This window comes from Acipenser ruthenus, chromosome 11 (assembly GCF_902713425.1).
Source record: "Acipenser ruthenus chromosome 11, fAciRut3.2 maternal haplotype, whole genome shotgun sequence".
NCBI classification, from domain to species: Eukaryota; Metazoa; Chordata; class Actinopteri; order Acipenseriformes; family Acipenseridae; genus Acipenser; species Acipenser ruthenus.
In genome coordinates, this window is record NC_081199.1 from 28,916,480 (window position 1) to 28,935,531 (window position 19,052).

The 19,052-nt window shown below is 35.7% G+C and overlaps 1 protein-coding gene across 1 annotated transcript in view; it reads right to left on the reverse strand.

Annotated features, from left to right (window-relative positions):
• LOC117426098 (tissue factor pathway inhibitor-like) overlaps positions 1-14,224 on the reverse strand; it is a 29,743-nt gene extending 15,519 nt beyond the window's left edge. The window contains exon 1 of the mRNA XM_034043391.3: positions 13,993-14,224. Coding sequence (XP_033899282.3) covers positions 13,993-14,095 — 103 coding nt within the window. The 5' untranslated portion in view covers positions 14,096-14,224. The remainder of the gene's footprint in view (positions 1-13,992) is intronic.
• Between the last annotated feature and the right edge of the window lie 4,828 nt (positions 14,225-19,052).

Here is a 19,052-nt window from a genome sequence, read left to right on the forward strand (position 1 = left end):
CAGGAAATGCAATCTTTTTAATATGAAAATGAACAAATTTAAAAGATAAATCCTATTTAAAAGGATGCACACTTTATGAACAAGACATATGTCCCGGCTACAAAAATACAAAACAGAGTGATGCAACTTAAACAGGTGTGCGGTTTTCCCATTGAGAAGGGCGCTGTGTTTGAAGAAAAAGGTGCAGCACAAACAAGATATCATACCATGCCTCCTACCCTAAGATTTGCTTATGAATAGAACATCATGAATAGAGCACGGTATCTAATTAAAATGTGGAGCCAGATTAGCTAGAATTTGTGGGACAAAGGAACAATTTGACTCCTGGCCAGAGGGTGTCCAAAATCATGATTCCAGCAGAAAGGACCTTGGAGCTTTTACTGACTCAGTAATTTGAAAAGGGTATAAATCAAGCCTAAATTGATGCGGTCTGATTTAATTGGTTCCTATTAGGACATGCATATACCCTGATATACTGTAAGGAGCACTGAACACTATTGTTACAACAACATTTTACAATGTGATACAGTAGCTGTCACAGTAGCACCATTCTGTAGAACATGCATTTTTATTTGAGAGCTCCAATTGTAATTTAAGTGGTTTCTGGAGGTAGGTACCAGTCACTGTGTGTTTTCAATTCACATTATATACTGTAGATACATGTACATATATTTTACAGCTCTAGTTCCATGTTCTTGTCTAGTTCAGAGAAAAACACTGACTATTTTTAAAATGAATGCTTGTGAGCTGGCATCCCCGAGGACTGCATACATAATGGCTTTGTAAGTTTGCAAGTCATTTGGGACCAGCCGCTAGTGTGCAAATTCCCAATTGAATTACAAACCAGTTTATCCAGACCACCGACCACAGTACAAATTGAGTCATTCCTCGCCCCTTGGTGAGTCAAGGGAGACCATCACCTAAGGTTTGACTTTTCCCAGAAGTTCTTGCGATATGAAATTTTCTGATACGAGCGGTAGCGATTCAAAAGTTCAGTTTAAAGTGTTACAGAACATCCTGCAGTGTTTACAAGAAACACATTACTTTGCCTTTGCTGTATCCTGTACCCCTATTCAACATGATAGATTGTGGGTTTTTTTTATTCACACATCATAGGTATTTAAGCTAGGGAATAACTTGTGTTCAGATCTAATATAGGTCTAATAACCATAAGAGGGCATTCCACACGCATAAAAAAGTATTGGATATTGGAGTGACACATGTAGCTCTGTAGAACACACTGTACATCTCTGGTTAGCAATGATGTCAGAACCTGAATTGGACAACTGACTTCTTGATCTTTAACCTGCCATTGGAAAGTAACGCATTTCCCCGCCGAGTTTGAAATGTGCAGAACCACAAATGCATCCTAATACTTTTCTGTTAAATCTCTCAACTCCAGGTGGTCTCGGTGATGTCTGATTATGTAGTTTATATTAAATCCTGGATGAGCCTCACCATTCCCAACTGAATGTTAACCAGATTGCAGAAATCCTGAAAGGGTCAGGGCTCAATCTCACATGACCATACTGGGATGCTATTGCTCTCAGCGGCTGCACAATTTCTCTGATGCCAGTCATGAAGAATCTCTGGGTTCTATTGGACTGAATAATGTGGAGCAGGCTTGCTCAATTTTGACAGCATCCTCTACTACCAGCAACATATCACTCATCTATCTGAATTTGGTTACATTATGTATTTTTTTTTCTATAATGCCTTGCTGGCTAGACACCCCACGACTGGGCTGCATAGTTCTGAGGCATCACCAAATATTAACAAATAGATTGACACTATATAGATATGTTATACTGTATATGAGGCATGTACACTTTTTCTATTATAGAGGGTTGAAATAAAAAATAAAAAACACTTCTACACTGAGCCATCATACCAGAGGTTTAACTTTATGGAGGGCAGACTATTATAACAAGTTACCAACAAGATTGTTACACTCATACATTTAGGGCTGTAACGAAGGGCACATTTTGACCTTCGAAGGTTCGCAACACATTACCGAAGGAAGGTTCGATAGTACTAATTTGCATAAATTTACTGGCGACGTCACCATAGCTACTAGTTTATATTTGATTGAAAATCCTAAGGTCTTACAAGTAATCCACATAAATGGAATAAAACAAACATTCACATGTCGTTTAAAAATACGTTATATAGAACAGTAATCATGTTTTTATCATTTAAATAAAAAATACACGTTTACATACACATAACGGATGCTGCTTGCGATACTCACATATACAGTAGTGTTAGACGATAATGCAACTCGATTACCAGCTGTAAATGATCACAATGATCATTTACAGCAAAAGTATTTTACGGTCATTGCTGCAGTGTAATAGATTAACACAAATATGCATGTCTGCGTCCCTTTCCATTCTGTGCGTTCAGTGAACGCAAGACAGCATATTTTTCCGTTGAATGGATTTATTTAGCTAGGACGCATAATTTTGTGTTAACACGACCTTTGTATAACATTTATTCCCCTGGTGCCACCCTAGTCTTTTAAAAATAAATGCAAATTTTCTCTAAAACGTAACATAGCTTATTGGGTGAACATCTTTTTGCAAACTGTAGATAAACTGTTTATCTGTTTTTTGCCTTTTTCTGTATCTTTCTGAAACCTGTTTCTTAGACACTGTCTGCCACTGTGCTGTGACCTTTCAGCTGTGGTTTGTTAATTTTTTAACAAACCACTGCAGTACTTTAGCCTACACAGTGCTCAGTTTTCAAAATAAGTGAAAGATACGACCATGCCCCGCTTGAGTAATGCCTGGTTGCTATAGGCATGATTGAAGGCGACCAGTCTGTGAGAGAAGATGCCCGGAGAATGAAATGTTCTGCTTCAACAATCAGCAGACAAGTCCAGAGAAACAAGGAAACCAGCTCTGTGAGAGACAGGCCATGTCCTGGAAGGACCGTTATGCTGACTGTTGCGTTGTTCAAGCCAACCAGTGGGGCGGTGGAAGTGTGATGATGTGGGGAGGAATGTCCTTTAACACAACAATGCCTTTGGTGCAGATTGAGGGCAACCTTACTGCTCAGCAATACATTGACAAAGTCCTTGAGTCCTTTTCCTTTCCTGCAAGCCAATCCGGAAAGGTCGATTTTCCAGCAGGACAATGCAAGACCACATAGTACTAGGATTACAATTGACGACAATGTTGAGGTCCTGCCTTGGCCAGCTTTTTCTCTTGACCCGAGTCCAATAGAACACCTGTGGGACCAAATCGCCGGTGCCATCCACAGGAGACAACAGCGACCTGCCAACCTTTGCCTTCTGGCTGCAGCTGCACAGGAAGAGTGGCGGAACATCCCACAGCAGTCTATCCAGAGGCTGATCAGGTCTATGCGTCAACGCTGCCAGGATTGTGTTAATGCTCAGAGAGGTCATACCCGATATTAACTTTGTAATGTTTTCATTTTGACAGTGTGTCACGTTTCATACTGAAAACTTATCATGATTCTTTGATCTATATTTTTGTTCACATTTTCCCTGATTTTGTTTGATATCTAAAAATATTTGATTAAATCTGTTAGACCTGAGTGTTGCATTTCTCTTGTGCATCAGTATATATATATACACACACACACACACTTGATTCACAATTGGATCACAATTGTTATAAAACTTGGAATTCACAATTTGAAATTAACTCTCCCACCAGTGCTGACAACATCCCTTCAACCAAATTCACATGCTGCCTACAGATTATAATCTGTCAGGCAGCAATTTAGAGCATGTAACATGACTTCTTTCTCTTCCAATGGATTCACACAAATTGGATGTACCTGGGGGAAAGGCTGTATTTGTTGTTTCTGTCCTGGTTGTAAATACTCACATGATGCAATAACAAAAGGTTACTGTACGTTAAACAGAGTATCAGAATAAAAATCCCAATTGCATGCACACACTTGCAAACAGTGAATGAAATTGACTGGACAACACAGTCGTTTCTGTTACCAGCACCACTAAATGACGGATTGATGGGGTGACTGGGTATTTATCTAAACAAAGTTCTCCTGGCCTCTGGCATTGATTTTTCTAGGACAGAATTAAGAACTACAATTTTGGACAGGTCAGACCTCAAGTTGTTCACAGTTTTTAAGATTTTTTTTTTTTTTTTTTTAAAACATATACGGTTTCCTGTTTTTAACTGCTGGCTTGCTTCTTTACATTGTCACTGATGCTTTGCAGGGAAGAAAAGCTGAGGGTTGTCAAACTTACCCCATATTCTAATTAACTGGGAAATTATTAGACCCCAAGTAATTTAAGCAGTTTATTAGGTAAACATATTGCAAAAAAATAGCTCTTTCGAGCAACAAGAAACATACAGTGCTGTACATTTCCCTGTATATTGTGGTGTGAATAACTCGATATCTCCCTGGGAATGGAGCGCCTCATTTCCTCTGGGTGAACAGAACTGAAACTATCCAGCACATTGTTTCTGTATTTCATGTCTGATTTACCTTCTCTTTCTAAAACTGTACTCCCTTTGCTTCGGGCACGACAGCCAAACACAATTTAAGCTGAAATATGCCTTATGGTGTTTTATCCATTAGCTTTTTGAAAGCTTAAATTTGTCAGAATATATGACATGAGGGCCGTCTCATGCTTTCAACACATTTAACTAGAAGAAAAATTAGCTAAAATCAGGTTTATAAAAGGTATGCATCTAGATTGTAATGGAATAAAAGATTGTAACCCGTTTGTATAACTACAACACTATTTAAAAGCATGGATACGGTGGTGAAATAAATGGGTACTAGGAAACTAACCACTAACTGTTTGCAATACGTTACATCTGCTTTAGCCATTTGTATCGTAGCCACTGAATTTATTCAGACACTGTTTGTGAGTGGCTTCATCTTTCATACAGGTTAACATTTATAAGCCCCTGCTGGAAGGGAATGCAATGATAAAATAATGTCAGCCTTGAAACCTACTGCTTTATTCAGTTAACTTCTGACTCAGTTCATATGTAATATTCAGAATAGCATTTCTAGTCAGCTTATGGATGCTGAGAAATTCTGTTTAACAGCCATTTGGAGCTTGGAAAAAACATTTGATGGTATTGGAACTGACAGTAACACTGTTGAGCTTTAATTGGAAACTTTAAATATATCCAGTTATATAGATAACGTCATTTCCTGCATGGAATGACACTCTGCTTCCTTTGCAGAGTGTACAGTAGTTTACTAAACAATCAAACATCCTGCTAAATGAAAATGCACAAACTCAGTAAGTGTCATATACTAAACAGTCAGCAGTGATTTACAATGCTGCTGCTGAATAAAATGTATGCAGAACAAACAATTGGGAGCACTTCAAGAATTGTTACGGTATTAACAAGTTGAACATTTTTAGGACAACACCATTAAATCATCAAGATCTAACACAATTTTCAGAAAGCTCAATAAAACGGCGAGGCTGTAAAAATAATTGATGATTGATTTTGTTCTTTGCTACAGTAGCGTGGTATACAATCTACGTACACCTATTCCACTTCACCACATGCAATTTCTTAACCTAGCAGGTACAGTCTTGATTTAGTTTACATATAAGCACCCCGATAGAAATTGGCAGAAGACGATAATCGTTTTGGGAATGCAACGTGAAGAGAGGCTTTTTTTTTTATTAGAGGATTAAAATGAAAGAGCAGTTAGCTGTGTCAGAAATTGTGAGAATTATACATTAACAGATTAATTAAAATTAATTACATTTTTTAGGAAGACTTTCAGTAAATGCTATTAAACTGTAAAGGTAACTAAGCAACACTGTTTTTAAATGCTTTTCCTGTTTAAATTGACTTTTTGAAATGTAACTGCGGTAAAACAAATAATTAACTAAAAAACAGATCAATAAAATGTGACTATAATAAGATGTGATATTTAGTAGTACTACTGAATAATACCGAAATCCTGATAATCAAGAATGTTCTGTTAAAAAAAAAAAAAAAATTAAAAGGGCGATTCTTGTTCTTGGCTTGGTATTGCTCCATGTGACTTTGTAATGGTTTACTGCAATAAACTATGGTGAAAGCATAGCAAAGTCTTAAGTACAGAAGGAAAGATAACACTGTATAGTGTATTGTAAAAAAAATAAATAAATAAATAAATAAATAAACATTCATCTATGGTCCAGCACCATGCAGAGTAGTGTTCTGCGATACCTAATTTAGGGAGTATTGATACGATACCACGCACAGTATCATGACATTCTATACTATTGCAATACTTTGGATCTTACGTCCATTACATGTCAAATGGCTGCCAAATTCCTTTCTTTGCAAGTGCAAAGTACATAAGAGGCTAATACACAGTTAATAATGCTACAGCATGGTGGAATGCTTGCTGTTTAAATATAGGGCTGCTCCGATTAACAGATTAAATCAGACTGATTAATCAACTAAATAGTTGATCGCAGATTCATTTTTTTTTAATTTCCCAACATCCCCTGCTGAGAAAGAATGCGTGCGAGAAGGCTTGTCAGTTTGTATCTGGTTTGTTGTTGTTACACACACACACACACACACTTCTTACATTTTTCTACAACGTCCAGAACGATCCTCAATGTCTGCTGCCAGCTTGGAAAAATATGTCTGCATTTACTACAATCAAGCAGACTTTATTCATTTTAAAACGGTGTTTGTGAAAAGGGAGTTTTTATGTTTAAGCTGGATGTTTTTATGTTTAAGTTCACTTCAACGTAGTTGACTGTGCAGTGCAGCATTTATTTTTCATGATTCCTTCATTTGGCCTGGCAGGGTTTCAGGCGAATAAATGTCTTTTACTAGTGCCACAAGCTGTGACTAACGTTTTGTTTCACTGATGTTAGTACTGTTAATATTACATTACTGTTCAAGTTGTTTATCTATACTGATTTTTACTAGATTATATTGTGGAACATGGGTAGGAGAGTTGTTTTAACCGATGTTTACCTGTTTCATGTTCCTGAAAAGTGTTTTTTTTTTTTTTTTTTTTTTAAATGCTGAAAACCCAGAAGCCCTAAATATAATGTAAAAAATAAATAAAATAAAGGTTGTTCATAAGCAGCCATAAGTGTTTGCATCAAATACAACAAAAAAAAATCAATTCTCAGTTCTTGTGCATTATATTTTGCTATTAAACGCTTTCCTGGATTGATGTTGTTCTGTGAAAATGTGTTACATTTACTGAAATAAAAACACTTTTAAAAACCACCAAATTCCCATTGGGCTTCTACTGATTTTTTTATGCATTGCTATGCAGGACAGCCACTATAAGATCGTTACCTTTATTACAAATGTGCAATGATGACTCTACCGATTAATCAATTAATGCCCAAAAATTAACCGATCAAAATTCTGTATCGAGTGACAGCTCTAATACATAAATAATATATACTACACACACACACTGCTGAAAACAAGTTCCTGTGTATTCAAAGGTCATTGTCACCGACTATAACATTCATATAAATTCATATAAAGCTGGTAAGAAAGAGCAACACTTAGTGTAAGCGATGCCATTTTCTTTAATTCTTACATATAAAAAAAGAACTCTGGCGTTTTGGCCAGCTTCAAATACTCCAATTACAAGGAATCTCTTAATTCTTATAGATAACAAAATAATACAGAAATACTTTCCTTGAAGCAGACGTTTTATAACTAGGCCAGGTGTTTTACATACAGGGGTATCTTAGAAGTGCCCTAAAAACACGAGCAAGGAATGAAAAAATGAAGCTCTGTTGTGGAAGCTGATTCACACGGGTACTGCAAGAAATGGCTTGAGTAATATGTTACATTAGGGAATACACACAAACGCTGTATTCTTTAATTTTAAACACTGTGTTCCTTTTACAATTGTATATTGTTAGATATTTTGAAAATAACCATTTACAAATAATTTAATAAAATTAGCTCAGCAGGATAAAAAAAAAACTACTTCTGGCAAACTGCATTACTAAAAACGCTAACATACGCAATTCAGTAGTGAAAAGATTAAAAAGTTAAGCATTATTTAAATGCTACATTTACAAAACAAAACAAATGGGCCACTAATGTAGATGCCTTCCTCTTAGAACATCATTCTGTTTAAAGCCAAATGTCTCAGTCAAAACAACGCCCCAGTGTACATTAAATAAGAACATAAGACATGTTACTAGCGAGAGGAGGCCATTCAGCCCATCATGCTCGTTTGGTTGTTAAAAATCTTGCAAAGAAAGTAAATTAGACAAGACTACCACTATACTTAGTATAATAAACTGCAAGTACTTTTCACTGCTTTCATGCTGAACCTGTAGCCATCTGCATTGGCAGACTTGTGTTGTGTGACTCGGAACCTCTGCAGGTGAGGCGTCACATTGATCCTGTTAGGGAAACCGATATGCTGGCAGTGAAGTGTGTGTTCATTCTGGTCTTTCCATCACTCATGCATGCAATTCAAAACACAGGATTTTCACAGCCATCACATTACATGCACATAAAATACAGATTAACATACAATCCAAAGAATATAAAAACACCGCTAACATTTGACATGCAGTAGATTTTAATGACACATGTCGGCAAATTTTATTTTTGCACTTTCTAGCAAATGCACTATAATGATGAAGTAAACCAGCATCAATGAACTCCCTTTTGATAAGCTTCTAGTGCATTCCTGTTTGTTTTTAGTTTTTTTTAATAAGCAATATGCACTGGAATTCACTTAAACTAAAAGAACAGAAGAAACTATAGTCAAAGTGAACTTCGGCAGAGATCGGGGTGGCGATCTGAAAGATATTTCAGTAACTTGCTGGCATGTCCTCCGTTTGTTTTTCACATCTTTAAAAGCACGCTTTGACTGCCTTCAACTAGATTGCTGTTGTCATCTGGCTGAAATCCAAAATAGTTCCACATCAAGCTTCTCTCCAGCATTCGCCATGAGTGCTGCAGTAATTTAATTTTCCCAGAGCTTGAACCAAAGTAGTGAATGAAGAAGATCACAGTGACTGAATAGGGGTCTCTTGTATTCTGTATGTCACAGGTCATGCACTTCCTATACTATAAAGCTCAGTGATAAAAACACACTTTATCCCAGTGTTGTACCCTCTGCTCAAAAGGTGTTTAAAAACAAATCTTCAGTTGGAGCTGTGAACAGTATGTTATACATCAAGTAAAGCTTATTACTTTAAATTTTAGAAATTTTGAAAAACTGAATAGTTGCTAGCAGTTTAACTAAACAAAAAAAACACTGTAAAATTATTAATGGAATAAAATGTTACAAACAAGGGTACCTGTGTATCTATTTATTTATCGTTGTTGAGCATGTAGGAAAAAAATCAATTGTAAAAAAAGTATTTTAAACACAAAAAAATTGAAGTCTCAAAAGGGGGGCGTGACTTTTAGCCAGTGGCGACCTATACAATGATTTTTACGATACCGATTTTATGCTTATGTCAAATCCCTTGTTCTTGTCATGAACTCTGATTTACTGTAAAGTTTTTCAAATATAAGTAGTATACATAATCTTTTATTTGACATCATGTAATCAAAGAAACTACAAAATGATATTACAAAAGTCTACTAGAAGCCATAATAGTATTACAGTAAGGAGGTACATTAAGATTTCAAAATGTCATATTTTTCCATTTTAGTCTGGTTTTCATTAACTTCAACGCAGTATATAATTCAATATGTTAACGTAACTTTATTTCAGCAGGTTTCACTCGACGTTATGAAGCAAAATTAGTTAATTCTATAGCGTGATGCAAAACTTTTGGCCATAGCTGTACAATGATATTAACCTATTCTTGTCATAGCCACTTCAAGTTTGACCAATATCCAATCTATGCCACAGGGCTCCAAGAGAAGATCAGTTATTGGGTTCCTTTTCAACTGGTTTTGAGGAAACACAAGTGTTTTCTGAAATCCACACAGTTATGCTTTACAAACTTTCATACTCCGCTCTTGAATATAAAGTCAATTTTTGATCCCCCTACTGTATAAAGTGAAAGTGGATGAAAATGTATTTTTTTACATATTACTCTACTTAAATTCAATACACTATGCATGGAAATGATTCCATTTTCTGACACACTAAGCCATATCTCAGAGTTCTAGTTACAAGCATTGCTTGTCTTCCTTGCAGACTTCCTCCCCTGATTCAACTGTCACTGTAAGTGCCAGTAACTAGTCCAGAACTATCTTCCTAATTAACTATAACCAATATAGAAAGGCACAGTGAGTATAATCCATCATATCAAGGAAAAAGCACATTCTGGTATGTTCTGCCTGCGAGTAAAAAACAGTGATAAATTGTGTGTTATACGCTTCACAATGACTGCCTACAAGATTCAATAATACCTTTAACAAATTTGTTTTGTAAGGAATCTCAGTTTTTCCTGAAAAAAAAAAAAAAGTTGTGCCCTGAAACTAACCAAAGTTAATGCACAGTACATACAATATCATAACTGACACGTTTGAACCATCAAGTAGTTATGCATTCCTTTTGTACAACTCAACATTGCCTTTTTCATAATTCCCACCCTCGGGCTTCAATGACTGCCTTGTACAACATACAATAGATGTGAAAGAAACCTCAAGAATGTACTGTGGTTAGATACAGTTCCCTATACCATGTCCGTAATGGTCCTTTTCACATTGAAACATATGTCTCTGCCACGATATAAGTTTTACATATCTGCACGTAACTGTAATGGCATCTGGCCTGTCTATAGGAAATCGGCAAGAGAAAACATTTTTGTGCTGTCCAGTATACAATGCACTAGGGCTGTGTTCAAAGGTTCGTTTGCTAGCGAGGAATTCGAAGGTAGACTTAAACCTTCAAAAGGTTCGTCAGCTGGCAATCGCACACTTTTTTTTTTTTTTCCCCTCCTTGTTAACAGAAACCGTTTGACAATGTGCGGACACTATAAATCACACATTAAATGTCACTCGCATGCAAAAATCTTTGGATTTGTATAATGCATATTACGTAAATAAAAGTTGTTGTACAGTGCCGTGAAAAAGTATTTGCCCCCTGTCTGATTTTCTGCATATTTTTGACACTGAATGTTATCAGATCTTCAACCAAAACCTAATATTTGATAAAAGGGACCCTGAGTGAACAAAACACAAAAATGTGATACATATTCATTTATTTATTAAAGAAAGTTATGCAACACCCAATGCCCCCGTGTGAAAAAGTAATCGCCCCCTTAGACTCAATAACTGGTTACGCCACCTTTAGCAGCAATAACTGCAACCAAACGCTTCCTGTAGTTATTGATTAGTCTCTCACAGCGCCGTGGAGGAATTTGGCATGAACTGCTTGTTTCAGGTCCTGCCACAACATCTCAATGGGGTTTAGGTCTGGACTTTGACTAGGCCATTCCAAACTTTAAATTTCTTTTTCTTCAACCATTCTGATGTAGACTTGCTTGTGTGTTTCAGATCACTGTCTTGCTGCATGACCCAGCTGCGCTTCAGCTTCAGCTCATGCATGCAATTCAAACACAGGATTTTCACACATTACATGCACATAAAATACGGATTAACATAAAATCCAAACAATACAAAAACTTTGCTAACATTTGACATGGGGTAGAGTTTTAATGACACGTCGGCAAAATTTTATTTTTGCACTTTCTAGCAAATGCACTGTAATGACGAAGTGAACCAGCATCAATTAACTCCCATTTGATCTGCTTCTAGTGCATTCCTGTTTTATGTGTTATCTTTGCTGTGACTTTAATTTTTTTTTTTTTATAAGTAATATTCACTGGAATTCACTTACACTAAAAGAACGGAATAAACTACAGTCAAATGAACACAGACTTCACTGCCACCATATCAGTTTCCCTAACAGGATCGATGTGATGCCTCACCTGGAGAGGTTCCGAGTCATACAACACAAGTCTGCCAATGCAGACGGCTACAGGTTCAGCATGAAAGCAATACGTTCTAATGGTGACATGACTTGTAAAGTATTTCAAATACATCTGTAACGCAATCAGACAATTAATTGAATGAGGTAATGTAAAATATCAGTTATTTCAGATATTTAGTTATTGGTGGTTTGTTGGTTTTCCTGTTTAGAAAGGTATCTTACTACATACAGAAGATTCATCTTGGTAAAAAGCTATAGGATTTCCCTAGAAGATCCCAGCCTTAGAACTGATGCATTTCCATTACGTCTACACACCTTCAACTTAACATGATTTTACTATCAGTTGAAAGTTTGACAATCTCAAAAAGGGTGTCATAGATGTCAAATGGGGTATAGATGGGTCAGGACCCAAGTCGAAGGGGTTCAGATTAACTGTAAGGTCCATATGCCGGTGAACTCTAAACAACATGTGAAATGTTACCAGATTTCCATTGCATGTGCAAGCAAGATCATCCAAGAAGGAACAGCTTGCATCGGATTGGGAGAAATACACAGCTGAACAACCAAGTTCAGCAAAAGTGCTGGAAACCTTCTGCATGTTGTCACACTTTACTGAGAATTATGGAACACAATGGATCGAAGCATGCAATTTACTAACACAATCTTGCAGGTGACCCGCATCCAATGATTAACAATGTGCATCTGGCATATTCCATTGGCAACTAGCTAGGGAAACAAGCACCAAACTGATGGGCATTGGACTGTAAAATAAAATTGAAAAAATTAAGTGGGTTGTTACACCCTTCTAATTTAAAAGACCTTTACTTAAAAAAAAAGAATGACAAAGTATCAGTGCCTCATAGAATTTATCTTGCATGCACAGTTGCCTCTGGGTAAGCAGGGAACAGAGTAGAGCAGAACTTACTGCAGGCTGTAGCTACTTATATTAATTCATTTCAGAAATTAAACTGGTACCAAGTTTCACTGTGGAAAAGATCATTTAAAAACCAAGGAGCTGAATTCCAGCTGATAAGTTGTTCTCTGGCACATATGGGTGTCTTGAACTGAGATTATCCATCACTGTAAGACTTATTAAATCCTGATTGAGCCAGGCTGCTGGCAAGCTGAGAAGTCTGAATTTACAATACCAATATGAATATATTAAAACAGTATTTACTTGAGGTATTTCTTATTGTTTTATTTTATTTTTCTTTATGTGAGCCAAACAGGTATGTTCTTGCTTCAGTTTGCAACAAAACTGTAGAATGATTGTTTAAATTTGTGATGCAAGTAATGGTAGTGATCTTTGAGGAATGTAAAACACACCTAGTGTAGGCCTTTTGGAAATATTTTGGAAGAACCTTCCAAGCACACCAGAAAATATATTTCAGTGTTAAATCAATACTTGGTTTTACATGAACATATCTGTGAGCTCAAATTGTACAATATATATATATATTTTTTTTACATAGTTTACCTAGGGATTAAGATCAGAGAGTTTACCTAAATATTATTCTGCTCAAAACCAGTATATTATGCAGTGTGTTACTATATGTTATTAAAATATGTGTTTGAAAGTATGCCCAACAACTCGATATTTTAAAAAAAAAACACCTGTTGTAATTCTAGTTACTAAAAGAAGTGAACCATAGCCATACAGTGCACACCTATTTGGCCAGTTAGGGACGTCATGGCATCAGTCCATACGGAAAGGAGTTGGGTTACCACCTTTAGATAACGACTGGCACAAAAAAAATAACATACTGATACTGTAAGTGTAGTTTACAAATACTAAAATAAACTAAACTACAATGACAAACGTTTCTACCAGTCTAAACGTTTGTAATTGAACTTTATTTTTGTACGTGTAGCTTGTACGTGAATAGTGACAGTGTTCAGAATTAATTTTCATTTTCCGCTAGCATTTCGTGCTGGCTCAAGGTATATATATATATATATATATATATATATATTCCCCTGGTTTCACTAAAGTTTATTTAGCCACATAATAAAGGTAGAAACGGGAAATAACACAACTGTAAACATTATTATCTCTAAAAAGTATCTCTACAGAAAAATAAGTTTCTATAATTTTTCATGAAAAAAAATGGATAGATCTCTTACCTGTTCTAAACAGTTCAGCATCGGAGTCACAGACACATTTATACGAAATACAAAGTAAAATCAATATTTGCCACAAAAGAAAAAACACCGTCCTGGATCCCATCGTGACCTAATAGTAAAGAAAACAGACGAGCGCCAGACAAAGCCTTAAAACTTTCTGATAAGTATCTTTTTCTACCCTTCTTCACTGTTGCCTTTCTGTGGAAAAGCTCCCACGCACTTCCGGCTGATTAGAAAGTATTAACATACTCCTACTCATGTGAGCCAGCGCCCTTAAAAAAAAAAAAAAAAATTAAAACAGTAAACTAAATTGTAGCTACAATATATTTTGTGCAACGCATCCTAGTATTATCAACAATAACATTCCCTATTAAACAGTGATTTTTTTTAACAGCAAAATAATGTTATGTTTCACACGAAGATGAGCAGTGTTTCCTGAAAATGTATAAGGTATTGTATTTAATAATGTTATTATGAAAGTGTTCAAATACCTTATTGACAAATAACAAACAAAAACATCAACAACAAAAAAGGAAGACAGCTACCATTTAGCCTCTGTCAAAATAAATATTCAAATTGGGTGGACAAAAAAACTGAAAGCACCTCCCACATGAAGCACATACTTGTAACATCTTGTGTGGGCTGTCGCTCACATGACTGATTGATTGATTTAATTGAAATGGAAATGGAGACCCTGACATGTATTGTCCATTAATGAACTGTATAAAGGCAGTAAGCACAGGCCTGGTTGAAAGAGCATCTTGTGAGGTCAGGATTGGCAAGAATGTCATTGATAGAAAAAGCTGAAAGACAGCCAACAAAGTGTGTGCAGGTGTATGAATTGTTATCATACTTATAACCATAAAACAAACAAACATTAACAATAAAACTTGTATTTTAATTAATGAATTATATGACCCATTAATGTAAGAACATCCACTATTTTCAGGATTTCTGTAGCGCTGTTTATCGGTGACTGTATCATCCTTTTTTGTCGTACTGCTGTGCCCAAAACTACTTTTCTAGACTTTTCATGATTTGAAGTATCCCAATGGCAATCTCAATGCTATGCGACTAAATACATCAAACTGCAACCTGAGGGGCATGCACAGAATAAGTGTAGTCTTTGGTGTTTTTAAGGGCTGGTTTATAAAATGTTGATTAGTTAAAACCTAAAACCAGAAACTTTTCCAAATCAGTCCAACTATGTTACCCTGGTCATGCACCGCATCACCTGGAACAACATCTTTACATCATGTGTTTATTATTGATTCCTTAAACTTAGACAAAAAGGGCTTTAGAAAATATGCAGCATTTCTCAAAACATATGTTGTTAATTACATCTCTCACTAAGTGTGGTGCTATCTATGTTTATGCCAAAAGGGATGATAAGCATTATGATGACAAGGTTCATTTTCTGTGACTGATTTAATTAAGTGTGTCTGTTACCAACATGATATTCCTGCAAACAAAATGCATCTCAGTGGGCTATTTTTTATCCAGTATAAATATTTCTAACAAAAATCTATGGAAAGTTCTGTTTTGCATTATCCATTTCACAGGTATATGGAAATGCATTTTGTGAGGTCTAACAAGGATCAGCAGTTCTGTTCTTCAAATTCAGTCTATGCTCTTGACCTTCATTTGGCATGTCATTTCAAGAGCAACCAGTCTGAAAGTGTAAACTTATGCTTATGCAGCAATACCGGCATAGCACTTTACACAAAAGGTAACAAAAAAAGTAATGTATTTTTTATATCAGGTTTAAATCTCAGGCTGCTATTACATTCAATGTTAATCAAAATGACCCAGAGTAAAATGCCTGCATGAGAATTTCATTATTTATTTTTGTTGTTGTTTCTTACTAGTTTTATACCATTAAATTAATTGTATTCCTTTAAAAAAAATGGGGGCAAAATTGAGGGTTGAGAATGTTCTTGTAAAATCCTGAAAATGACCGACATAAAAAGCAATAAATTAGTGTCCTTCGGACAACAGATTCATGGCATGTGGATTATAAATTGTTACAGAAAATATTTCTGAAACATCATTAAGATTATTATCCAGTTTTATTTTATTTTATTTTATCTTTCAAGGTTTATAAAAACCTAATACTTTTTATTATCTGTTTGGTTGTGGATTACAGCAGATATTACATTTGTTTGGGTTGTGCAAAAAGTTAAAGACTATCTCAAAAATGCTTTTAGGAGCTTTCAAATTACAGAATAGCCAACATAGCCAAGCCAAGCACATAGTGTCAAAACTCAACCCTAGGGACTTTCTGAATGTTTCATGCTGGCAGGCAAATTCATACCCCAAACTTAGTCTACGGTGGTGAATAATTAAAGCAATGAAAGCTCACATTAGTAGCTGTGATATGGTGTTCCAGATCAAAATGAATCAAGCATTATGGGAACAGACTTTCATACTTTTGCAAGTTTGACTGCCAGAAGCATTTGGGGCCATCAGTTAGGTCTGAATGTTTTAAATTACTATGAAGCATTTCCATGTAGCTATTGCAAAATATAGTCTCAAAGGTGTACTGTCTGAAGAAGATACATGCATTGATTATGCTATGTCCTTCCTTAGCAACAGATTTACAGTATAGCAATAAGAAGACTTCTAGTCCTCTTGTTTTTGTTGTTCTTATTTTATACTATGCAATCTTTATCTGAAATCTTTATCATCAGGTTTTTTATTTACTTATTCATTTATTTGTAGATAAGTCAATTACAGTAGAACTGCACGAATGAAATGCAGTTGTTTATTTCACACCTCCTAATGGCCATGGGTGTTATTAATTCAGTTATAGGTAGTTTTGTACCTTACTGTATGAAAAAATAAGTCATTTACCTCCTACCAGTATTAATGTTTTTGAGTTGACTTTTTGTGTTTGGAACATCAGGAAGAGCAAAGTAAGGGAACAGTTCTTTTTGTCTCTGCAGCAGTACACATGCTATTATAGAAACATATCAAATAGGCCAGTATTGTAATTCAATAAATTATTATTATTTATTTCTTAGCAGATGCACTTATCCAGGGCGACTTACAATTGTTACAAGATATCACATTATTTTTTACATACAATTACCCATTTATACAGTTGGGGTTTTTTTATTGGAGCAATCTAGGTAAAGTACCTTGCTCAAGGGTACAGCAGCAGTGTCCCCTACCAGGGATTGAACCCACGACCCTCCGGTCAAGAGTCCAAAGCCCTAATCACTACTCCACACTGCTGCCCTATTTATTAAATTACTAATTATAGAATCTTTTTTGCTTACTGCTGTTGGAAACTTTTTCAACAACAACATGAACACACAGATGCCGGTTGACAATGTTAATGCTAAACGATTTGTGTGAAACAGATAAAAGTTTTATGAATTGCAGGCCATATTCCAATACAATAATAAGATCTTACTTAGGAGTAAGTCTTTATTACATTTGAAGAAACTGAAATTGACTTAAACTTCACCAGGGACCAAAATCATCTCCTGATTTTAACATTACATGCTGTTACCTGCCTAAAGATTACCTGGGATGTTGCCATTTACAGACACTTCAAAAAACATATGGGGGCACAAGCCTATTAGTTACTTAATTGAACCAATTATTGTCTTAATTAGTCAAGATTAACATGTGTTCCAAATCTTTAGCCATCGATGTTGTAAAGACACTTATAAAACCTGCAGAATTGGGTCTCTCCAGGACAGGACCATGGTTGGAGACCCCTCCTGTAGAGTATACATTTTACCAAAATATGCACACATTATGATATTGTTTTTAATGGCATTTTTTTTAAAAGCTATTACACGCTCCTTCCAGATATTTTAATGCTACAATGCTGCACCCCCTGCAGAGGTCAAATAAAGAGACATAGAAACATTGAAATCAAGTACTGGAGGCACTGGAAATGCAGTGGTTGGTTACTGGGGAGCTGAGTTGCTTCTTGGACTGTTACATTTCCTTCTCAGTAGCCAATCACCGCTTTTCCAATGACTTTCAGGTCTGTGTTCATTATGCGACTTCATGAAGTAAAATGCAGGGACTTAGCAGACAGAGTGATCAGGTAAATTGAGTTAATTAATATAAGAGCTTCTAAAAAAAATACCAAATACCAATAATCAAAAAAAGCATTCAATGTGTACATCTTTTATACAGTACAATTTAAGACCTTCAAAACAATGGTAATGCAAATTAACCCTCCAATCAGGAAGCCCCACTTTAAGGAAACACATATAGAATGCACATCTTTAAAAAAAAGAAAGAAAGCTAAGCTAAATCAATCTATAAATTAAAGATTTAAATGTTTAAAAAACAATAATGGTACTTTTTACCAGTACAGAACTGTGGGTTTCTGATGTAGTCTGGATTTATCTAGGATTGCCTCCAAGCAAAGCAGGCATGATGTGTGACAAGTATGTGATAAAAATTTTTTTTTAAAAAAAACAGCCACCAGACAGGGAGGATCTTGAAATGTTAAAACGGCTGGGTTGTTTCCATACACTTGCAGGAATGATAAAGAATGAATCAAAGTAGGTTACCGATACGTGTACTGTACATCTACATAGTGTGATCCAGTGTACTCCACAGTTTAATTGGTAGAATTAATATGATGGAAACCGCTAACTGTGACTAAGGTTTTCATTAACAGCTGAGTTCATTAGAGTACAGGGAGAAAGTAATTAGATCCAATATTACAACAATTAAGCTAAACAGCCATCTCTGAAAAGCAAATTATTGGATGCACAGCGCTCTGCTTTGATTTGCATTGTTTACTAGTTATTAAACACACTTTCTCCTCTCATCTGTCGTTCTAGCATATACTAAAACCCACTGCTGGTTTGCAGTAGACAGAGGATTTGGTTTAGAGAACATTTATTTAGCTCAATTCCCATGATACTAATCTGCTTACCTTTCTCTCCGAGAACCATATGCCCCAGAAACCAATAAAGGGACTTCAAACAACATATTGTTTCACTTTAACTGCTCCTTGCCCCTTAGAGAATATCTGTCATTATGCCTGTTAATTTTACAAAGTGACTCCTACTATTTCACTCCTG